Source organism: Myripristis murdjan, chromosome 13 (assembly GCF_902150065.1).
Source record: "Myripristis murdjan chromosome 13, fMyrMur1.1, whole genome shotgun sequence".
In the NCBI taxonomy this organism is placed as follows: domain Eukaryota; kingdom Metazoa; phylum Chordata; class Actinopteri; order Holocentriformes; family Holocentridae; genus Myripristis; species Myripristis murdjan.
The window spans coordinates 12,316,235-12,334,063 of NC_043992.1; the positions used below are offsets into that span (position 1 = coordinate 12,316,235).

The 17,829-nt window shown below is 40.9% G+C and overlaps 1 protein-coding gene across 1 annotated transcript in view; it reads right to left on the reverse strand.

Moving 5' to 3' along the window:
• Nucleotides 1-1,020: 1,020 nt before the first annotated feature.
• Nucleotides 1,021-17,829, reverse strand: part of LOC115370141 (alpha-2-macroglobulin-like) — a 33,719-nt gene continuing 16,910 nt past the window's right edge. Inside the window, exons 20-36 of the mRNA XM_030067013.1 lie at nt 17,320-17,446; nt 16,439-16,560; nt 16,234-16,285; nt 15,848-15,931; nt 13,927-14,103; nt 10,472-10,547; nt 10,188-10,344; nt 9,958-10,032; nt 6,874-7,036; nt 6,586-6,782; nt 6,119-6,331; nt 4,783-4,907; nt 4,517-4,607; nt 4,367-4,435; nt 4,178-4,283; nt 1,351-1,392; nt 1,021-1,052 (exon numbers count right to left, since the gene is read on the reverse strand). Coding sequence (XP_029922873.1) covers nt 1,045-1,052; nt 1,351-1,392; nt 4,178-4,283; nt 4,367-4,435; nt 4,517-4,607; nt 4,783-4,907; nt 6,119-6,331; nt 6,586-6,782; nt 6,874-7,036; nt 9,958-10,032; nt 10,188-10,344; nt 10,472-10,547; nt 13,927-14,103; nt 15,848-15,931; nt 16,234-16,285; nt 16,439-16,560; nt 17,320-17,446 — 1,884 coding nt within the window. The 3' untranslated portion in view covers nt 1,021-1,044. The remainder of the gene's footprint in view (nt 1,053-1,350; nt 1,393-4,177; nt 4,284-4,366; nt 4,436-4,516; nt 4,608-4,782; nt 4,908-6,118; nt 6,332-6,585; nt 6,783-6,873; nt 7,037-9,957; nt 10,033-10,187; nt 10,345-10,471; nt 10,548-13,926; nt 14,104-15,847; nt 15,932-16,233; nt 16,286-16,438; nt 16,561-17,319; nt 17,447-17,829) is intronic.

Below are 17,829 nucleotides of genomic sequence, written 5' to 3' on the forward strand. Positions count from 1 at the left end.
AAAAAAAAAAAAAAACATGACACCAATTATTTTCATACTGATTTACTTACCAAGAACTCCGTTTCCTGCTGCTCTCTGCCTTTGAGACCGTCATGGGGAATAAAAATAAGTGGAGCTGTACTTTTGAGTTTGGCTGCCTCCTGATTTGCGCAGCTGTGCCAAATCTGTTCCTAATACACCATAACGATTGTTAATCAGTGTGCTCCACCCAAATCTGGCACAAAGCTGGTGCAGAGGCGGATCTCGGGTGTGACTGCTATACAAATTTTGCAATACTAGGGCGGATCAGACTGCTATATGGGAGGTCTGGGGCAAAGCTGGTGCAGAGACGTGTAACGGTGTGACTGCTGCGCGGATCTGGCGACTTGAGGGCGGATCCGTTTCGGAATGTACTGCTGTCTGGGTAATAACTGTTACAGTCTCAAAGGGCTTTACAGGTCCAAAACAAAATAACCCCCTCTGACCTGAACCCTTGTAAAAAGGCAAGGAGAGAAAAAAAGTCCCATAAAAGAACCAAAAGCCACAAAGGGTGGAAATGAAAGAAATCTTTGGAAGGATCACAGAGAAACCCCTCCAGGCCAGCCAGGAGTGCAGTGGGTTGAGTCAGGGAGGTCAATTATTAGCCCCATTCAAATACAGTCAAAAAAATAAAATAAAATCAAAATGAACATAATCAAAAAACAGATTCTAATAACCCCAAAACACACCATTTCCAAAAGAAAAACCTTTGAAACTCTTACATTTTGCAATATTTTTTTATTTTATAAAGAGTAGCTCTAGTGTTTCCTGTGATAATTAAATCATACATGGTCACAACAAACTAGTGGTCTTTATACATACACTCAAATTTAAAGAAAGTTTAAAAAAAATGGAAGGAACTGTCCTATTGTTCTAACATTCAAGCATAGGTCTAATAAGTATGCTACATGTGAACATACATTTACACAAAAGTGGATGTGGAGGAAAACAAAGTACATACATGGTTAATAACATGTTGATCTAATCTGAATTTTTGTTGGAGTCAGTGACGTCTCTCGTTCCTCTTCAAGATGCTGCAAATGAAATAAAATTACATCATAAATATTGTCATAACTTCAATATCTTGAAGTTATGACAGTGGCATGCACATTTAAAAAACTGACTACAAAAGCTGACTTAATTTATTATATAGTCATTATATACACATTAAATATGCATGAACAGATGGATTTATGCAAAATTGTTGACTGTGAAGACAACTGTGACTATGATAATTATCATACAGGTCATTAAGAGAGACTTATGATGGCTTGCACATGCAATATTACATAATCAGATTCAAGTGTTGATGTATGTTATTGGGGTTATTACCTGCAGCACAGGGGTAGGTGTATTCTGTCTCAGCCTGGTCGCCTGAGAGGAAGGAAGAGAATAGTTAAATTGGAAGAATACAAGCAAGACGATCTCCTTCATGTCCTAAAAACTGGAATCTGCTGTGAGGTTTCCCTCAAGTGGATCAGTTTCACACTGATATCACTCCAAGGCAGACGGATACATTCAAGTCAAGGAATTCCCAATTCACTACTGTGCTCACCTGCATGTGTATCATGAAAGTGGGGTGAGCCTATAAAGGCTGCTTCTGCACTGATGCTTTTGCCCTTGGTTTTCATTTGGGTTCAAAGTCAGTGCTGAACAGGTTTTCCTTAACTTTGCCATTTGATTTCTCTCAAATGTTGTCAGTGGCTATCAGCCTGCAGCAGCTCTTTAGCTTCTCCACAGGAGTACCTCTTTGAGAATTGTATACCATGTGTACCATAATCCACATATTGCCCTGGACTGTTGCTGTGTTGCTGTGGCGTAAGGTCCTTACAGGGCAGTCTTGGAACTAGCATGTTTTCTTTAAAGAGGCTGGTAATCTCCATAAAGGGTTCAGTTTTTTACAGCCTTGTGTAGCCCTGCCATGTCTTATCTTTGTGATACATGCAGGGGTGGCCATTCCCACTGGAGACGCACATACCTTGCATACACTGTCTGGGCTTGGAGTACATTGAAAAGGTAGTGGAACACCCGAGCCTATGTTTTATAGTATTTTCAGACCATTTGCTTTTGGCCCGTTTGGATGCCATGTGTTCTTGCTCTGAGCTTGTTTAGACCTCTTCCTCTTATGTACTTAAGTAGTCCTCCCAGCCGCTCAGGAGCTCCCCCAAGAAAACAAGGGAGAGGCAGAACATAAAAATTGACCAGCAGCACTGTTTAGTCAATCAAAGTCAGGTTTTGTCCGCCTCCATTTTACCCCAGATACAGGACCTTGAGGTTATGTTAAAGAACAGAGCCAGAATCATTAGGCCTCTTTGGCCTTGGATACTGCGCTAGCAGCCATGGTGTTACCATGTAAGGATGCAATTGGGAGAACTCCATGCCTCAAGTGAAGGTGGGAATCCTATTAAGGAGGCAGAAGGAGTGTCTCAGTGGGATCAGTGGTTAAAGCAGCTAAAACTCTGTGTGCTTTCCTCTGCATAAAATCATCCAGGCCATGTGCGGGGGCCTGTGATTCACAACCCTTCATTTGAAGGATGCGTACTTCCAGACCCCCATACATCTACCCCAATGAAATTTCTCTGATTTGTATTTGAAGAGGAGGCTTACAAGTTCATGGCCCCACCCATCAGGCTTTGTCTTGCACTACAGACTTTTACCAAGTGCATGGATGCAGTCCTTGCTCTGCCAGCAGCAAAGGGTCTGACAAGTGTTACTTATCTGGTCAACTGCCTCATTTGTACCCCATCAGAGAAAGAGGCATGTCTGCCATATCTGCTTCATATACAGCAGTTGAGGTTGAGGTTGTTCAATAGGAAGACTTTGGATGCACACTCATTGAGAGCATCTCTTCTTTGGGTGAGACCTTATACAATACTGTCTTTCTTGAATCACCTTCAACAGGGTCAGACAATGTCTGCTTGGGAGTGCTGTTGCTATTGGGCTTGCTGAAAGCAATATTGTTGTTAGTGTTGTTGGACTTGCTTGACAGCTACGCCAACTACTCTAACGTGCAAGGGGAAGGTATCCAGCACATCATGGACCAAATGGGAACTCCCAAAAAGGAGGGTCTCATGGAACAATCTCTTGAGGCTGGAGCCGTTCCGCATAAGCTTCCTCTTTAGGTCGGTGTACGATACACTTCCATCTCACATAAATCTGGCAAGCTGGGGCCTGAGGGAGGACCCACTCTGTAAACTGTGTGGGAAGAAAGGCACACTTGCCCACATCCTGAGTGGGTGTCAGACAGCGCTGTCTCAGGGAAGATACAGGTGGTGGCACGACAAGGTACTCTCTGTGATTGCAGACAACGTGGAGCAGGCCAGGAAAAGACCACAGCCACAAAAGCCACAAGCACCACTACTGCAGTTCATCAGGGCTGGGGAACAGCCATCCACCACAAGGAGAACTAGAACCAACATCCTTCAGGGGGAGCATGGGTGGGAGATGAGAGCTGACCTGGGAACGAAGCTGATTTTCCCCCCGATCGTCCAGACAACCTTGAGGCCTGACAGTGTCATCTGGTCAGAGGAGGCAAAGAAGGTGATCCTTGTGGAGTTGACTGTTCCATGGGAAGAAGGCTGTGACGAGGCCCATGAGAGGAAGAGCCTAAAGTACCAAGACCTTGTCATGGAGTGCAGAGAGAAAGGCTGGCTGACATGGATGCTTCTTCTTGAAGTCGGATGTAAAGGGTTCCCAGCTTAGTCAGTGTGGACACTGCTCACTACACTGGGCGTCTTAGGGATGGAACGGAAGTCAGCAGTATGCAGGATTGGTGAGGCAACAGAAAGAGCCTCTTGTTGGCTCTGGTACAAAAGGGAGAAGGGCTGGAGACTTGGAGCTGATGAGCAGTGACTTGGCCATCACTGCTGACCCGCCAACTGGAGGGTGTAGCGGTTAAGGGTTGAAACACCCAGTGAAGATTGGGCACCATCTGATGACATCAGCTCCAGGTTGAAGGCCTCAGTCGTCCCTGAGGGCGACTGTAAGTGAGGCATCCAAGGGTGTACTAAACAAGCCAGTACATATCCACTATCCAGTGCTCCCAAAAGATTGCTTTGCAACTCTCGGGAAAGTTGCTGCGAGAGCTTCTTTGTCTCTCAGATCAGGCATTCAGTAATAGATATGAGAGGCTGCATAAAATGATTGTGTATCTGCTTACTTGGCTGGTAGTAGTCATAGATCTTGACCACCGCTGCCTTCAGGTTCTGCATTGGAAGCTCCTGCACAAGCTCTAAGTTGTGATTGATAGGTATTCCCGGCAATAGCTGTTGGTAAAAAAAGAGATGAGATAATCAGTGACAGATCTGGAGGACATAATCTGATCATCATCACTGTGAATTCCTCTTACCTCTTTCAAGTAAATCAGGATGTGGTCTTTTTCTTGTTCAACACGATCTACCAGGAGAGCACGCTTGAGCTGCAAAGACATAATATTCAGCTGAGGATCTACGAATGCTGAAGTAACACTGAGGAGAAAGTTGTTACTCAAATAACTCACATTATTCAAAGATGCTGGGTTTGGGACAAATCCAGACAGTACTTTGATATCCAGAATCACCATATTTGTTGTAGACTCTTTTCCTCTATATCTGTGGAAGAACCATAAAAGTGTGGGATTGTATGCAGTACTGCTTAACTTTCTCCTGCTGATTTAAATGAAATCCAACATAGCATGAATCTGCATCACTAATCATTTATTTACCAGCTGGAGAACAGCCGTCTACAGTAACTATAGTCTAGAGTTCATCGTTAATTGCTACTTACTGGGACGTTAGTTTCAGATTAACCTTAGGTCTCAGAGATGTTTTGCTACAGTCTGCTTCTGGTTTAATCTGGATGCTGAAACTGGTGTCATCAGTAACAACTGGGATGTTGTACTGAAGAGCCAACTAGGAAATAAATACACAAGGAGGATTTTAATAGTCATGAAATGCATGGAAATTGTACAGGTGACAACGGCTGTGTTGACATGTAAAGAGATGTCAATTTTAAATGTGGTTACACAGGTAACCTGTTTTGTGTGGCTGCAGATGAACAACCTAACTAGGTGGGAATGATCAGGTAAATGTGTACAGAGTTTGAGAAACCTGGCGAAGGTGCCTGGATTACTTCCAATATTAAACAGATGACTGTAACATGGCAACACATTTAGCTTTCACCATCTAAGGGTTACAAATATGGGTTTAATTTTAACTGATAACATGGTGACGAACTGTCCATAAAAGAATACTTCATACAAAAATTTCAGCGATCCAAGCACAGACCTACCAACACACCACTACAAACACTGGTTGAATTCTCCTGCATCAAACCAGCAGGTTTGATTTTGCTGGGGATCAGAAGTTTCACACAAGTTCCTCATTTTAACCTGGAAGTCGAAATGTGATGTTTGTCAATGTCTCTTTAGTGTGACTTAACTGATCAAAATAGTCAGAATCCAATAAGGCAGGACATAAAACACATCAGCAACCATTGTTGCCAAGTCCACCAATTATCAATGACTCTGGGCTTGTTTTTCTGTGAAGTTACTAACAAATATTAGTAGTCGCAGGTTGCTGTTTTTGGGGCTTGATTCCAAAATTTAGTTTCTAATTTGGGCTTTGTTAAATGTAATTTGACTTAGCTCCATATAAGTTGTCAAGAACCACGAACGCACTAGCCAACGTTAAAATCCTGAGCAGAGATTTATGTGATGTTATTTAAACGCTTGATATTTTGTCCTGTTGCAGGATCTGTCTACTGCCCTGTTCTGTTGCCCCTCCCCTTCACCCAGTACACACAGGTGACAGTCAATGAGCGGGACATTTTAAACCAAAATCACGCAATTAATGAATTTTTTATTTAGCTCTTCTTCATTTTTAGTGGCCCAGAAAAGCTGTTGAGCCACTTGTTACCTAGCAACTACACTGAGCGATACACTGCACCCAGTCATACTGTGTATCCAAGAAGAGCAAAATTATGCTTTGTTGCTTATATGTTTTTGGGACTGCAAAGTGATAGTTGCCTGCAAGCACAGCCAGTGTTCATGTAAATGTAGCCAAATAAATCTTCAGAAGAACCAGATGAACCAACTGTGGAAGAACTGAGCTGCTCCACTGACCTGCACTGCCACACATGCAGTTCCCTTCACCTCAAACTGGTACTTTCCTGCCACATCCTTCAGCTGCTTCTCCTGGTAGAGAAGTTTGTTGTCCGGGTCCACTTCAAACGTCAGATGGCCAGAGGGAGACTGGGCTAACACTGAGCTTGAACCTTCTGGAGTAAACACCTGACTAGAGTAGAGAGCCAGAGCCTGAAGAGCCACCACTGTGTCCTACAACACACACATATACACACCATGTTGGACCTCAGCAATAGCAAAAGAAAAAGAAGATTAAAAAAAAGTAACACTTATACTTTGTAAAGATGTAATATAATTATCAAGGTTGTTAATGTATGTTCATGCACTTTCTCATACTTCCCAATTTTAAAAATGCAGAGGTTTACAAAATGTAGAGTCAAATAATGAAATCAAACTGGCTCAAGAAAACTATGTGTAAAAGTAATGTGTAGCAGTTTAGAAGGTACCTGTGTAGAGGAGAAGCCTCCATAGGAGTTCTGCTGGCTGGCCAGCCACCTGACGATGCCAGAGGCAGAGCCCAGTTCTTCACGAGAAGTAGAGGAGGCACTGAGTTTGGCCAGCAGCACATAGGCACTGATCTCCACAGACAGAGAGTCAGATGTCTGTGTCTCTGTGGCCTTCTGAGTCCAGAAGATGAAACCCCCTGAAAACAGCCAGCCACAAACAGAAAAAGACACAGTTTAGGATACTTTGACAGAAATAAAACAGTATTTTACTACAGGTAGATATCTCACCTTGGCGTACAGCATCCTTGTCTAGCTGCTCCAGCAGGAGAGCACGAGTCTTCATGTCTCCAGCCAGGGTGAAGACATAAGCCAGCAGAGCTCTAGTGTAGGTGTTGCTCAAACTGCTGAAGGACTCTTTGAGGCAAGTCAAGCCTCTGTTCATCCCTGAATGCTGTGACAGACCAAACATGATTTCATAAACACTTTAAATAACCCTCTCTTGAAATAATCCCAGATACCTCAACAGAACAGGTGAGAGTTGTCTGCTCTCTCAAGAAAAATGTGACAATATAGGAAGTTGAGGTATGTGCGTTCAAAGTCAACATGCCAACAGAACGCAGCAAGAATTCACACACAGGCAAAACTGGGCTGCCAATCATTCATGCAGTGCAAAACTAATAAAAGGTACAAAAGAAGAAAATGTTTTGGTCAGTAGATCATCATCTACTGCACAAACCAAAAAGCATTGTGTAAAATTTTAGTATCTTTACATTTGGCGTAATGTTTCACATCTGATGGCTTCTCTCCAGGGGTGGACTGGCCATCGGGCACACCGGGCGTTTGCCCGGTGGGCCTATGTGCTAAGTGGGCCGACAGTCCCCCGACACTTTTTTTTTTTTTTTTTTTTTTTTTTTATTATTATTGAAATAGCTGACCATAAGATCAGTAGATCAGCGGCCCGATTGACACTGGGCTGGCCCAGTCACATTGCTAAACAACCCCTTTTGCGTAGTTTGGTCCCGCCTGCATAATGATTTCGGCAAATAAAGTCATTGCAAGAGTTTGTTTACTCAGCACCGGGCCGGCCCCTGAGACACGCTGCTGCCCAATCAGATCACGAGCCTGTGGCTCGGTGCGCCGGTGTGCAGTGCAACGCGGGTCGAACGTTATCTTATAGGATCTACTGAGATGGAGAGAAAACGCAAAAGAGGCGCAGAGAAACTGCGAGAAAAAAAGCGGCTGTCAATTTTCAAACCGATCGGACTTTTTCGCTTTTTCGTAATTTATCAACATGAATGAAGAACAAGCCCAAACAATGCCAGAGGAACACAATTCCCGATGGTAGAGCGGATAGTGCCCCCGTCTGCCATGCAGGAGGTCTTCGGTTCAATTCCCCACCCGGACAAAAGTCGGATTTTACTTTATTACCTCACTTTGTTGTTAACCATGACAGTGAAGTGATTCTTATCATTCTGCCTGTCACTGGCTAGATGACACACACAGTGGTATTTAGGGTTTCTGTAATTTTCATTTCTGTACTCTTTTTGTGAATTTGTAACCCAGGTGCTAAATTATTATCATTATTATTATTATTATTATTATTATTATTATTATTATTTTGCCTTGTTTTGTTTTGTTTTTTTGTTTTTTTTTTGTTTGTTTTTTGCCTTTTTTAATGCCTTGTTCTAACTTTATGGGGAGATAATATACCAATCGAATCAGATTCAGATTTAAAGGATTTGTGTGGTATACTTTGTTTGTCGCCATGACCTTCCTATGTGCAGTTTGGGCTCATTCTCCATTCATGTTGATAGGCACCTGCACTTACTGATCTGAAATAGATGCCCAAAAGGTGTTGGCCAGTTGTGGCCTGTTCAAGAGAATAAAAAAGTTCAATTCCTATTCATCTATTGTATTTTATTGTTCCACTATAGTACTATAGGCCAGTATGACTGGGGCAGCCAAGTAATTTGACATATTTGAACAATTTTTTAAAAAGTAACGCAATAGTTACTTTTCCTGGTAATTAATTACTTTTTAGTAGAAGTAACTAGTAACTATAATTAATTACTTTTTCAAAGTAACATGCCCAACACTGCTGATGACAGCTAACTAACTGCATGGCATTATGGCTTTAAAGAGTTGCACAGTTGTTAAACACATTTAAGAGAGCAAAAAGACCGGAAAGGTGTGCGTTATCGAATGTGGTGGGCCGGTCTGGTCCAAAATGCCCGGGCCGATTTTTTGTCCCAGTCCGCCCCTGCTTCTCTCCAAATCTGTTTGATGAACTGACATAAAATTTGGTGATTTGGCAATTTTGGTAATCCTGTGACCTTTCCTCTAGAGCCACCAGCAGGCAATTTATTTATTTTGACTGCTAATGTCTGAAAAACTACTTTAGCATTTCTATGAAATTTGGTAAAAACATTCTTGTTGGCTAGATGATGATATCTGTTTGTTTTGATGACTCTGACCTTTCCTCTAGACTAGCGCCACCAGCATGTCAAAATATGGTGGTGATAGTGGTGGTCATACTTCAAATATCCCTCTTGTGAAATTATCCCATATACCTCAACAGAAGAAGTAAGAATTTTCTGTTCTCTAAAGAAAAATCTCACAATGTAGGAAGTTGTCTGAGGTGTGTGGGCTCAAAATTCATATGCCAAAAGAAAACAAGAAGAACTCACACACTAATAAAACAGGCAAATCTGGGCTGCCAATCATTCATACAGTGTAAAAGTGCCAAAGTACCAAAGAAGAAAATATTTTGGTCGTGTTGTGTTTTGCATCTGGTCGCTTCTCTGAGATTTCTTAATTTATGCTTTGATGGAAAGTGGCAGCCTATAGTCACTGTGCTGCTTGGCTCGTCGGTCACCAGTTAGGTCCAGAGGGCCATATCGGCAAATCTATTTGGTGGATTGACATAAAGTTTGGTGATTTAGCAGTTTTGGTAACCGCATGAACCTTTCATCTAGCACCAGGCTTTTATTTTGACTAAGGTCTCAAAAACTACTTTAACATTGCCATGACATTTGGTCAGTCATGTTGGCTAGATGATGAGACTTGTCAGTTTTGATGATTCTATGACCTTTCCTCTAGACTAGCGCCAACAGGCCAAAATATGGTGGTAATAGCTACGGTTGTAACAGCTGAAATTTTATGATAAGATTTCCTTTTGGTTAAACAATGTAACTTGGTGATTTTGGTGATCGCATAACCTTCTATCTAGTGTCACCAGCAGGCCCAGCAGAGTAAATAACATGCCTGCTCATCAGTCAGCTTGTGAATTCATATTGGTTTCTGTATACCTTAACAGAAGTCCTTTCAGTTGTGCAAGTGGGTGGAAAAACAGCATAAGATAGTTGTACTCACAGACACTGACATATTGGCCTCCAACAAAGCAGCAGTGACATAAGCACTGAGAGTCACTTCATCATTCACTCCACCCTGTAGAGAGAAAACATGTATGCACTGCAATGACCTTTTTATCTTCAGAGTGGAATTATGGACAGCTGGTAGTGAGCCCCATTTGTGACAGGAAGAAACTGGGGTTGTTGGTGCCTCATGCATACAAAGTTATTGGGGAGCCTCCTCCCCCGTACCTTCATCCTGTTGTTAAAGAGTTTTCCTAACTGTTGGAAACAGCCATTGGCTTGCTGTTTACCCTCTAACCAAGTCTTGGAGTGATCAATTACTTCTGGGTCGATATAGACAAAAGTCTTTGCCTTGACAAAAGATTTCAGCACAAAAGCGGTCAACCTGAGGATAGGCAACACAATAGTTAAAACATTCACTTACAACAAACAACAACAAACAAATTTATGTTCAGTTTTAGTGTTTTGTGACAACAGGTTGTATTTTGGATGCACAGTATGTTAACTCTCACCATGTGTTCCCTGATCCTGATCCAAATGTGCTGTAAGCACCATCCTGATGCTTGTAGTTCAGCTGCCTCTGGTAACCTGCATGAAGTTGAAAACATGATTATCTTGAAATAATACTCAAGAGGTACATTCAGTGAAACTGCCAAATTAAAATGGTTAGAACTCCAGAGACCGCAGATGGCCTTGAGCTCGCTGCAGAGGCTGTCAGGGAAGCTGCTAAGATAAGAGATAAGATAAGATATTCCTTTATTAGTCCCACAGTGGGGAAATTTCCAGTATTACAGCAGCAAAGTGGATAGCAAAATATGAAGCATTATAAATAAATAGTAACAAGCAATATAAACACTATAAACAAGGAATATAGAATAATTTAAACAATTTAAACAATTAAACAATGTGCTACTCTGCTCTCCTATGTTTTGTCCAAGTGGAGGTGCCTTCCTTTGCTGCTTGATGTCAGATTTCATTCCACCAGGAGTGTTTATACTTCCCGGGTTGCATTTGCCTGAGTCCTGCTTGAGTGCAGTAGGTACAAAAAATTGCCCTCTACCAAAAATTGGAAATTTTTGATAGAGGGCGTTCGGTTCGGTACAGGATGTTGGGTTCAGTACAGAGGTGTGCAGCACGGGTGAGTTACCAAACGAGTAGGGCTGTAGTCTGTTAGTCGACTGGTCAATTTATTGGTCGATACGTTCTTGGTCGACCAAAATCTGATTGGTCGATTATTTGCTGTGTTAATTTTATCAGGAGTAAAGCACTAAGTGCTAATGGGGGTGTTTTCAGAACAAACGGTTTCACAGGTAACAGTCTGTCTTCAGAACACCCCCCTTGTTTTCACAATTTTGGATTAGCCCAACCCACTAGCGGAGACAGACAAGTAGGCCCATATATTCTGAACTGAAGAAAAAATTAGGCCTGGTTTTCCGAATATTTGCTTAATTAAGAACGTTTAATGAACATTTAGAAGAAGAGGAAGAAGAAGATTTATTTATAGAGCACATTTCATGCAAAAAGCAGCACAATGTGCTTCACATGTGAGAATTTAGTCTTCTACCATGTCAAAGACGTTGTCAGTGTTGCAGCATTTTACCAAAATAGATGGGAAAAAAGTCGAATGCAAACTTTGCAAACAACAGTTTGCATATCACAGCTCAACGACCAACATGGCATATCACCTGAAAACGGTAAGCTAACATATCTGCGTTAGGTTGCTCCGTCAGTTTTGAGTATAAACATATCAGAATTGGCATATTTCAAAGTTTTGGTGTCATAATCGTTTTGTAACTGCAGGCGCACACACCCGCAACGACGGCAGCTTGACATAGTACTATTTTTGGAAATCATAGGCTATGATATTGTGTAGGTGCACGTGATGCAGCGCTGTCAGAGCCGACCGACTCGAGTGTGTCAATCAGTGCAAAATAATTAGGTAAAAAACGATTTAATATACTGCAAATACTTGTTGTTTATGTTTATTTATAATTCATTTAGGTGGACAAGGCTACCAGGTAGGCTACTGCCCAGTTAATTAATCTAAAAATAGTAACTTTATTTCCCGCCCCCCCCGATTAGTCAACTTTTGGTCACAATTTCAGGACTATAGTCAGCCAAGATTTTCTTTGGTTGACTACAGCCCTACCCACGAGTATAATAGGTGCCAGAACATAAGTTTCGTTTTCAATTGTCCATTTGACCCTAGTGCAAACGCAGCTGACTACAGCATTCAAGCAGCCTCTCTCTAGCAATTCAGATCGGGCCAAAGCTAATAACAACTGTCACTGGAGTTTATATATATATGTATATATACAGTACAGGCCAAAAGTTTGGACACACCTTCTCATTCAATGCGTTTTCTTTATTTTCATGACTATTTACGTTGTAGATTCTCACTGAAGGAATCAAAACTGTGAATGAACACATGTGGAGTTATGTACTTAAAAAAAAAAGGTGAAATAACTGAAAACATGTTTTATATTCTAGTTTCTTCAAGTTAGCCACCCTTTGCTCTGATTTCTGCTTTGCACACTCTTGGCATTCTCTCGATGAGCTTCAAGACGTAGTCACCTGAAATGGTTTTCACTTCACAGGTGTGCCTTATCAGGGTTAATTAGTGGAATTTCTTGCTTTATCAATGGGGTTGGGACCATCAGTTGTGTTGTGCAGAAGTCAGGTTACGACACAGCCGACAGCCCTATTGGACAACTGTTAAAATTCATATTATGGCAAGAACCAATCAGCTAACTAAAGAAAAACGAGTGGCCATCATTACTTTAAGAAATGAAGGTCAGTCAGTCCGAAAAATTGCAAAAACTTTAAATGTGTCCCCAAGTGGAGTCACAAAAACCATCAAGCGCTACAACGAAACTGGCACACATGAGGACCGACCCAGGAAAGGAAGACCAAGAGTCACCTCTGCTTCTGAGGACAAGTTCATCCATGTCACCAGCCTCAGAAATCGCAAGTTAACAGCAGCTCAGATCAGAGACCAGATAAATGCCACACAGAGTTCTAGCAGCAGACCCATCTCTAGAACAACTGTTAAGAGGAGACTGCGCGAATCAGGCCTTCATGGTCAAATAGCTGCTAGGAAACCACTGCTAAGGAGAGGCAACAAGCAGAAGAGATTTGTTTGGGCCAAGAAACACAAGGAATGGACATTAGACCAGTGGAAATCTGTGTTTTGGTCTGATGAGTCCAAATTTGAGATCTTTGGTTCCAACCGCAGTGTCTTAGTGAGACGCAGAAAAGGTGAACGGATGGATTCCACATGCCTGGTTCCCACTGTGAAGCATGGAGGAGGAGGTGTGATGGTGTGGGGGTGTTTTGCTGGTGACACTGTTGGGGATTTATTCAAAATTGAAGGCACACTGAACCAGCATGGCTACCACAGCATCCTGCAGAGACATGCCATCCCATCCGGTTTGCGTTTAGTTGGACGATCATTTATTTTTAATAACATGCCTGCTCATCAGTCACACACACACACACACACACACACACACACACACACACACACACACATATATATATATATATATATATATATGTTTATTTGAGAATATTTTATTTATTGGAAAACTTATTACCAGCACTTAGCAGCAGTATTCTATTTTTTCCCTATATTTTGTATAACATTACAATAAAGTTCATAACAAACATAAAATTGCTTTAAATAAGCAATTTTATGTTTTGCATTTTGTTCCCATACTGTACCGAAATTTAACCGAACCAAGACCTCAAAACTGAGGTACGAACCGAACCAACGTCGTTACACCCCTAGTGAATGCACATAACCACTGTACATGAGGCCAGAAGTATGAAAATGTGAAAATGCTGCAGCAACTCTATGAAACTGTTTACCAAAGTCAAATATCATTTCAATTCAGGAGGTTGTGTAATGTCAGTGTTGAATGCTTCATTCCTTTTGCATTGCAGTCTAAGAATAACAGACGCTCACCACTGGTCAGGAAGCCAGTTGCCTTTTCCTTGATGGCTTTGGTCATTTGATTTGTGTTCGTCAGGTATTCGAGGATGTAGATATTGGGGGCCAGGAGTGCCATGTTCTGCTCCCCACATCCGTATGGCATCCTCAGCAGCCCATTCAGGTTACTGAGGGCCCGGCCCAAGATGTCACCTGCAGAAAAACAGTGACTCTTTAAGAGCAGATACATAAGTAGCCTGATGAAACAAACTTAGGAGTTCTCACATGCAAAAAGAAAAAGGAGGGAAAACCACAGTGAGTCAATGGTAGCGTAGGATGAGGTTATTAGCCACATGATAATTTTAATCCCACATGGCCAACAGAAACTGTCAAGTGTGTTTGATGCAAAACCAGCAGTGGGGGAAGTATTCAGATTTTTTACTTTAGCAAATGTAGCAATACCACAGTGTGAAAATACTTTGTTATAAATGAAAGTTTTGCATTCAAAATCTCATCTAAAATAAAATACAAAAGAGTTAGAATCAAAATACGCTGAATGTAGCAAAAGTAAAAGTACTGATAATGCAGAGTGGCCCATTCAAGACCATATCAGATTATTGGACTTTAATTATTGATGCATTAATTTTCATCACTTTAATGTTGCTGCTGATAAGGGTGGAGCTAACTGTAATTACTTTATGTACTGCTGGATAGTTCAACCTGTAAAAATATATAATAATGTATTAGTTGGTTTATAATTTGTATTAATCTAAAATCTGCAAAGTAACTACTTACTAAAGCTGTCAAATAAATATAGTGGTATTAAAAGTTCAATATTTCCCTCTGAAATGTAGCAGAGTGGCATACAGAGAAGTATAAACTGGAAATACTCAAGTGAAGTACAAGTACCTCAAAATTATACTTAAGAGCAGTACTTAAGTAAGTGCACTTAGTAACATTCAAGCACTGCGTAAAACACATTACTAAAGGTCAAATGTGCACCAGCATGAGAATGTCCCCACAAACACCAGCGTTCCTAATGGGGACAAATATTCAAAAGGCAGGAGTTTTATTCCTGGGTCACAGGTTTAATCATCATTGTGTGAACTCATTCAGCATTATATTAAATGTACTCAACATTTACATTTAAGATTTAGCATGTCATATTCTGTTACCATATCTACAAGTCTAATAATAAAATAATATATCAAACCCCTTCCTAACCTTAACCATAAGCTTTTCCTGGTCTTACCTATGTAGCCAACAAAAGCTGAGCTAACAAAAGTGCCTGAAGCTACCGTTTGGGTGGTTAAGAACGACCAACGATGTGAACAGATGATAACAGCCTTCTGACCCGCTACAACAGTGGTATGCTGGAGTATTGCAGGAAGTAAGTGATTTTTTTTTTTTTTTAAGTTAATTTAAAAACTCACCCATACATAAATTCTTTTAGCCTATGCTACAACAAGTTGATGAAAAAAATGTAAATGTAATTTTGTTAAACCACATTTTATATTCAGTATTCTCTCCGGATTTCCCAAAGGTGTCAAATGTGTGTGTTTCTGGCTTAATTCAACTGAGGACATTTGTTCACTATGATCAGGAAGCCAGACAAAAACCCAGAAAATGGATTTGTGGTTGAAACGTAGCAGCGATACAGTCAAAAACAAGAAGACAACAGAAAACAGAGCCAACAGAATGTCATCAGTATCAGGTTGTTGTTTCAGATGCTGATGGAACTGGATTAGATCTCTTTACACAGGCTTTTTTTTTTTTTTTTTTGATCATTTTTATTGCACTGCTCTAGAGGGTGCAGTACGGACCTGCTGACCCATACCCTGTGGGGGTGATCACAACTGATATTCGATATAATAATAATAATATAAATTCAATGATGTGATAACGGCTGAAACCCGTGCTTATCAAAGCAACATTAAATTAAATTAAATGACTTTACCCAAGACTGACAGTGAACCATGTGCAGATTCAGGAATGATGTTCTCAGGCAGGTCTAAATCCTTTTCTGCTGTCAAAGTCTCTCCTAATTGAAGAGGGCAAAAGGAAAAAAACAATATGAGCATGAAAACAGGAATATAAAATCTCAGAGAGAGTTAAGACAAGAACAGGTTAGTACTGCATCAACCATGTTATTTCAATGAAGCTACTCTGATTCATTGCCATCCAAATTTTGCTGGCCACAAAACAGTTTTAGAAAAGAACTTCTTTCAGAACCAAAGGGTTCTTTCTCCTGTTTGGTAAATGAAGTTACATGTGAGGAGCAGTGAATGGCTAAATTACAATCCACCATTATTGCATTTAATGCCTGGTCTAAACCATACTGACCGTTTGGACAGAGCAACCAGTTGTAGGCCTTTGTGACCTCAGTTCCCTCAGGCTGAAAAGAAAGGAGACGGAAAATAACTTCAGTGGTCATATCTGTCATGTCAAGGCTGTAAGTCAAATTTAGTTTCACCTCTCCCAAATGCAACAAAGACTAATATTGCAGGAACACTGAATTGAATTGTCACCTTGATTTCAAGGCACCTACCTTTACTATGAGAGAGCGTGTGACCACATCGATGCGACCTCTCTCTGGTACGCTCACAATCTCATTGTTACATGAAACATCAGATGTCACAGCCTCAGCACTCACAGACACATTCACAGCCCCTAAAAGAAAGATTGACATAGACAGAAAATATGAAGTCTCTTTGCATCTGATATTTAATTGAAAGATTCTGGAGAATCTAACAAAGTCAACATATTTTGTGAGTGAGATGGTGTAAAATTTCATTGGACAAAAAAAGATCATTAATGAAATAATGCAAGGAATAAAAAAGCATGGTCATGCTGTGTTGACAGTGATACTGTATGGCACTGTGAGGCCATGACCAATGTACACTGTAATTCTGCTCATGATGTTTTAGTGATGAAGTAGCTAAATCTTATTTTACTGCTGAGCTGACTGTAAAGTGCTCTCACTGATTCTATATGCATATCCTGGAACAATATAAGAGGCAGCACAAACGCATGCAAAGTCAATCATCGCAAGTTTTAACTGTGCTCTAAGGACTGCAAACTGAGACAAAAGGTACTTTTTAACCAGAGTCAGAAATACCCCTGACGCACTAAGTCAATGTCAATCAGCTTCAAGCACGTGTTCGATTTCTGTACCAAATGACTGATAAAAGAAAAGAGGAAAGATGTAAATCAAAACCACCAATAATATCATGTCATGGACATAATAACTAGGATCACAGCACTGACTATTGCTGTGTCATCACATTTTCTGGCACGATGCCTAATCCCCGACTTGTCTTTCAGGTCAAGCAAATCAAGATAACACAGGTAAAATAAAGAAAAATGGATCCTGCTTCCCCCTCAAGTTTGAGCGTTCAGCGAAATGAAGGTGTGAAGGTCTGGCCTCACCCAAGACACTGGGTGCCATCGTCCAGCTGACGGTCTTGCGTTCATTGGCGCACAGACAGGATGAATACTTGTCACCAGAGAGGGGGGTGAGGGTGTATTCTACAGAGGGGGCTGGGGTCACAGTCACCTGGCCAAGAGACACACTAGTCAGATCTTAAACTGGAACTGCATGATAGAAACAAGTTATGGAAAAATAAAAAAATAAGATCAAATTAAATAATAGGTCTAGAATGCAGCTTACAGTGGGGACACAAAATGACTGAATAAATAAATAAAATGGCATTTGGTGAAGAGAACATACAATTTGGCTTATATTGGTTTAGAAGGCTGACTGATATCAATGGATATTTTTGGAGTCACTGATAGTGACTTATGTGCCAGTATTGAAGATGTTTAAATCTGAAAATGTTTGTGTCAGAAAACACATTAAATTATTAAGTATTCAGAAGAAACTCAACATCAATCACCATTTAGATCACAGGACACTAAAACACTCTCTTACCCCTGAGA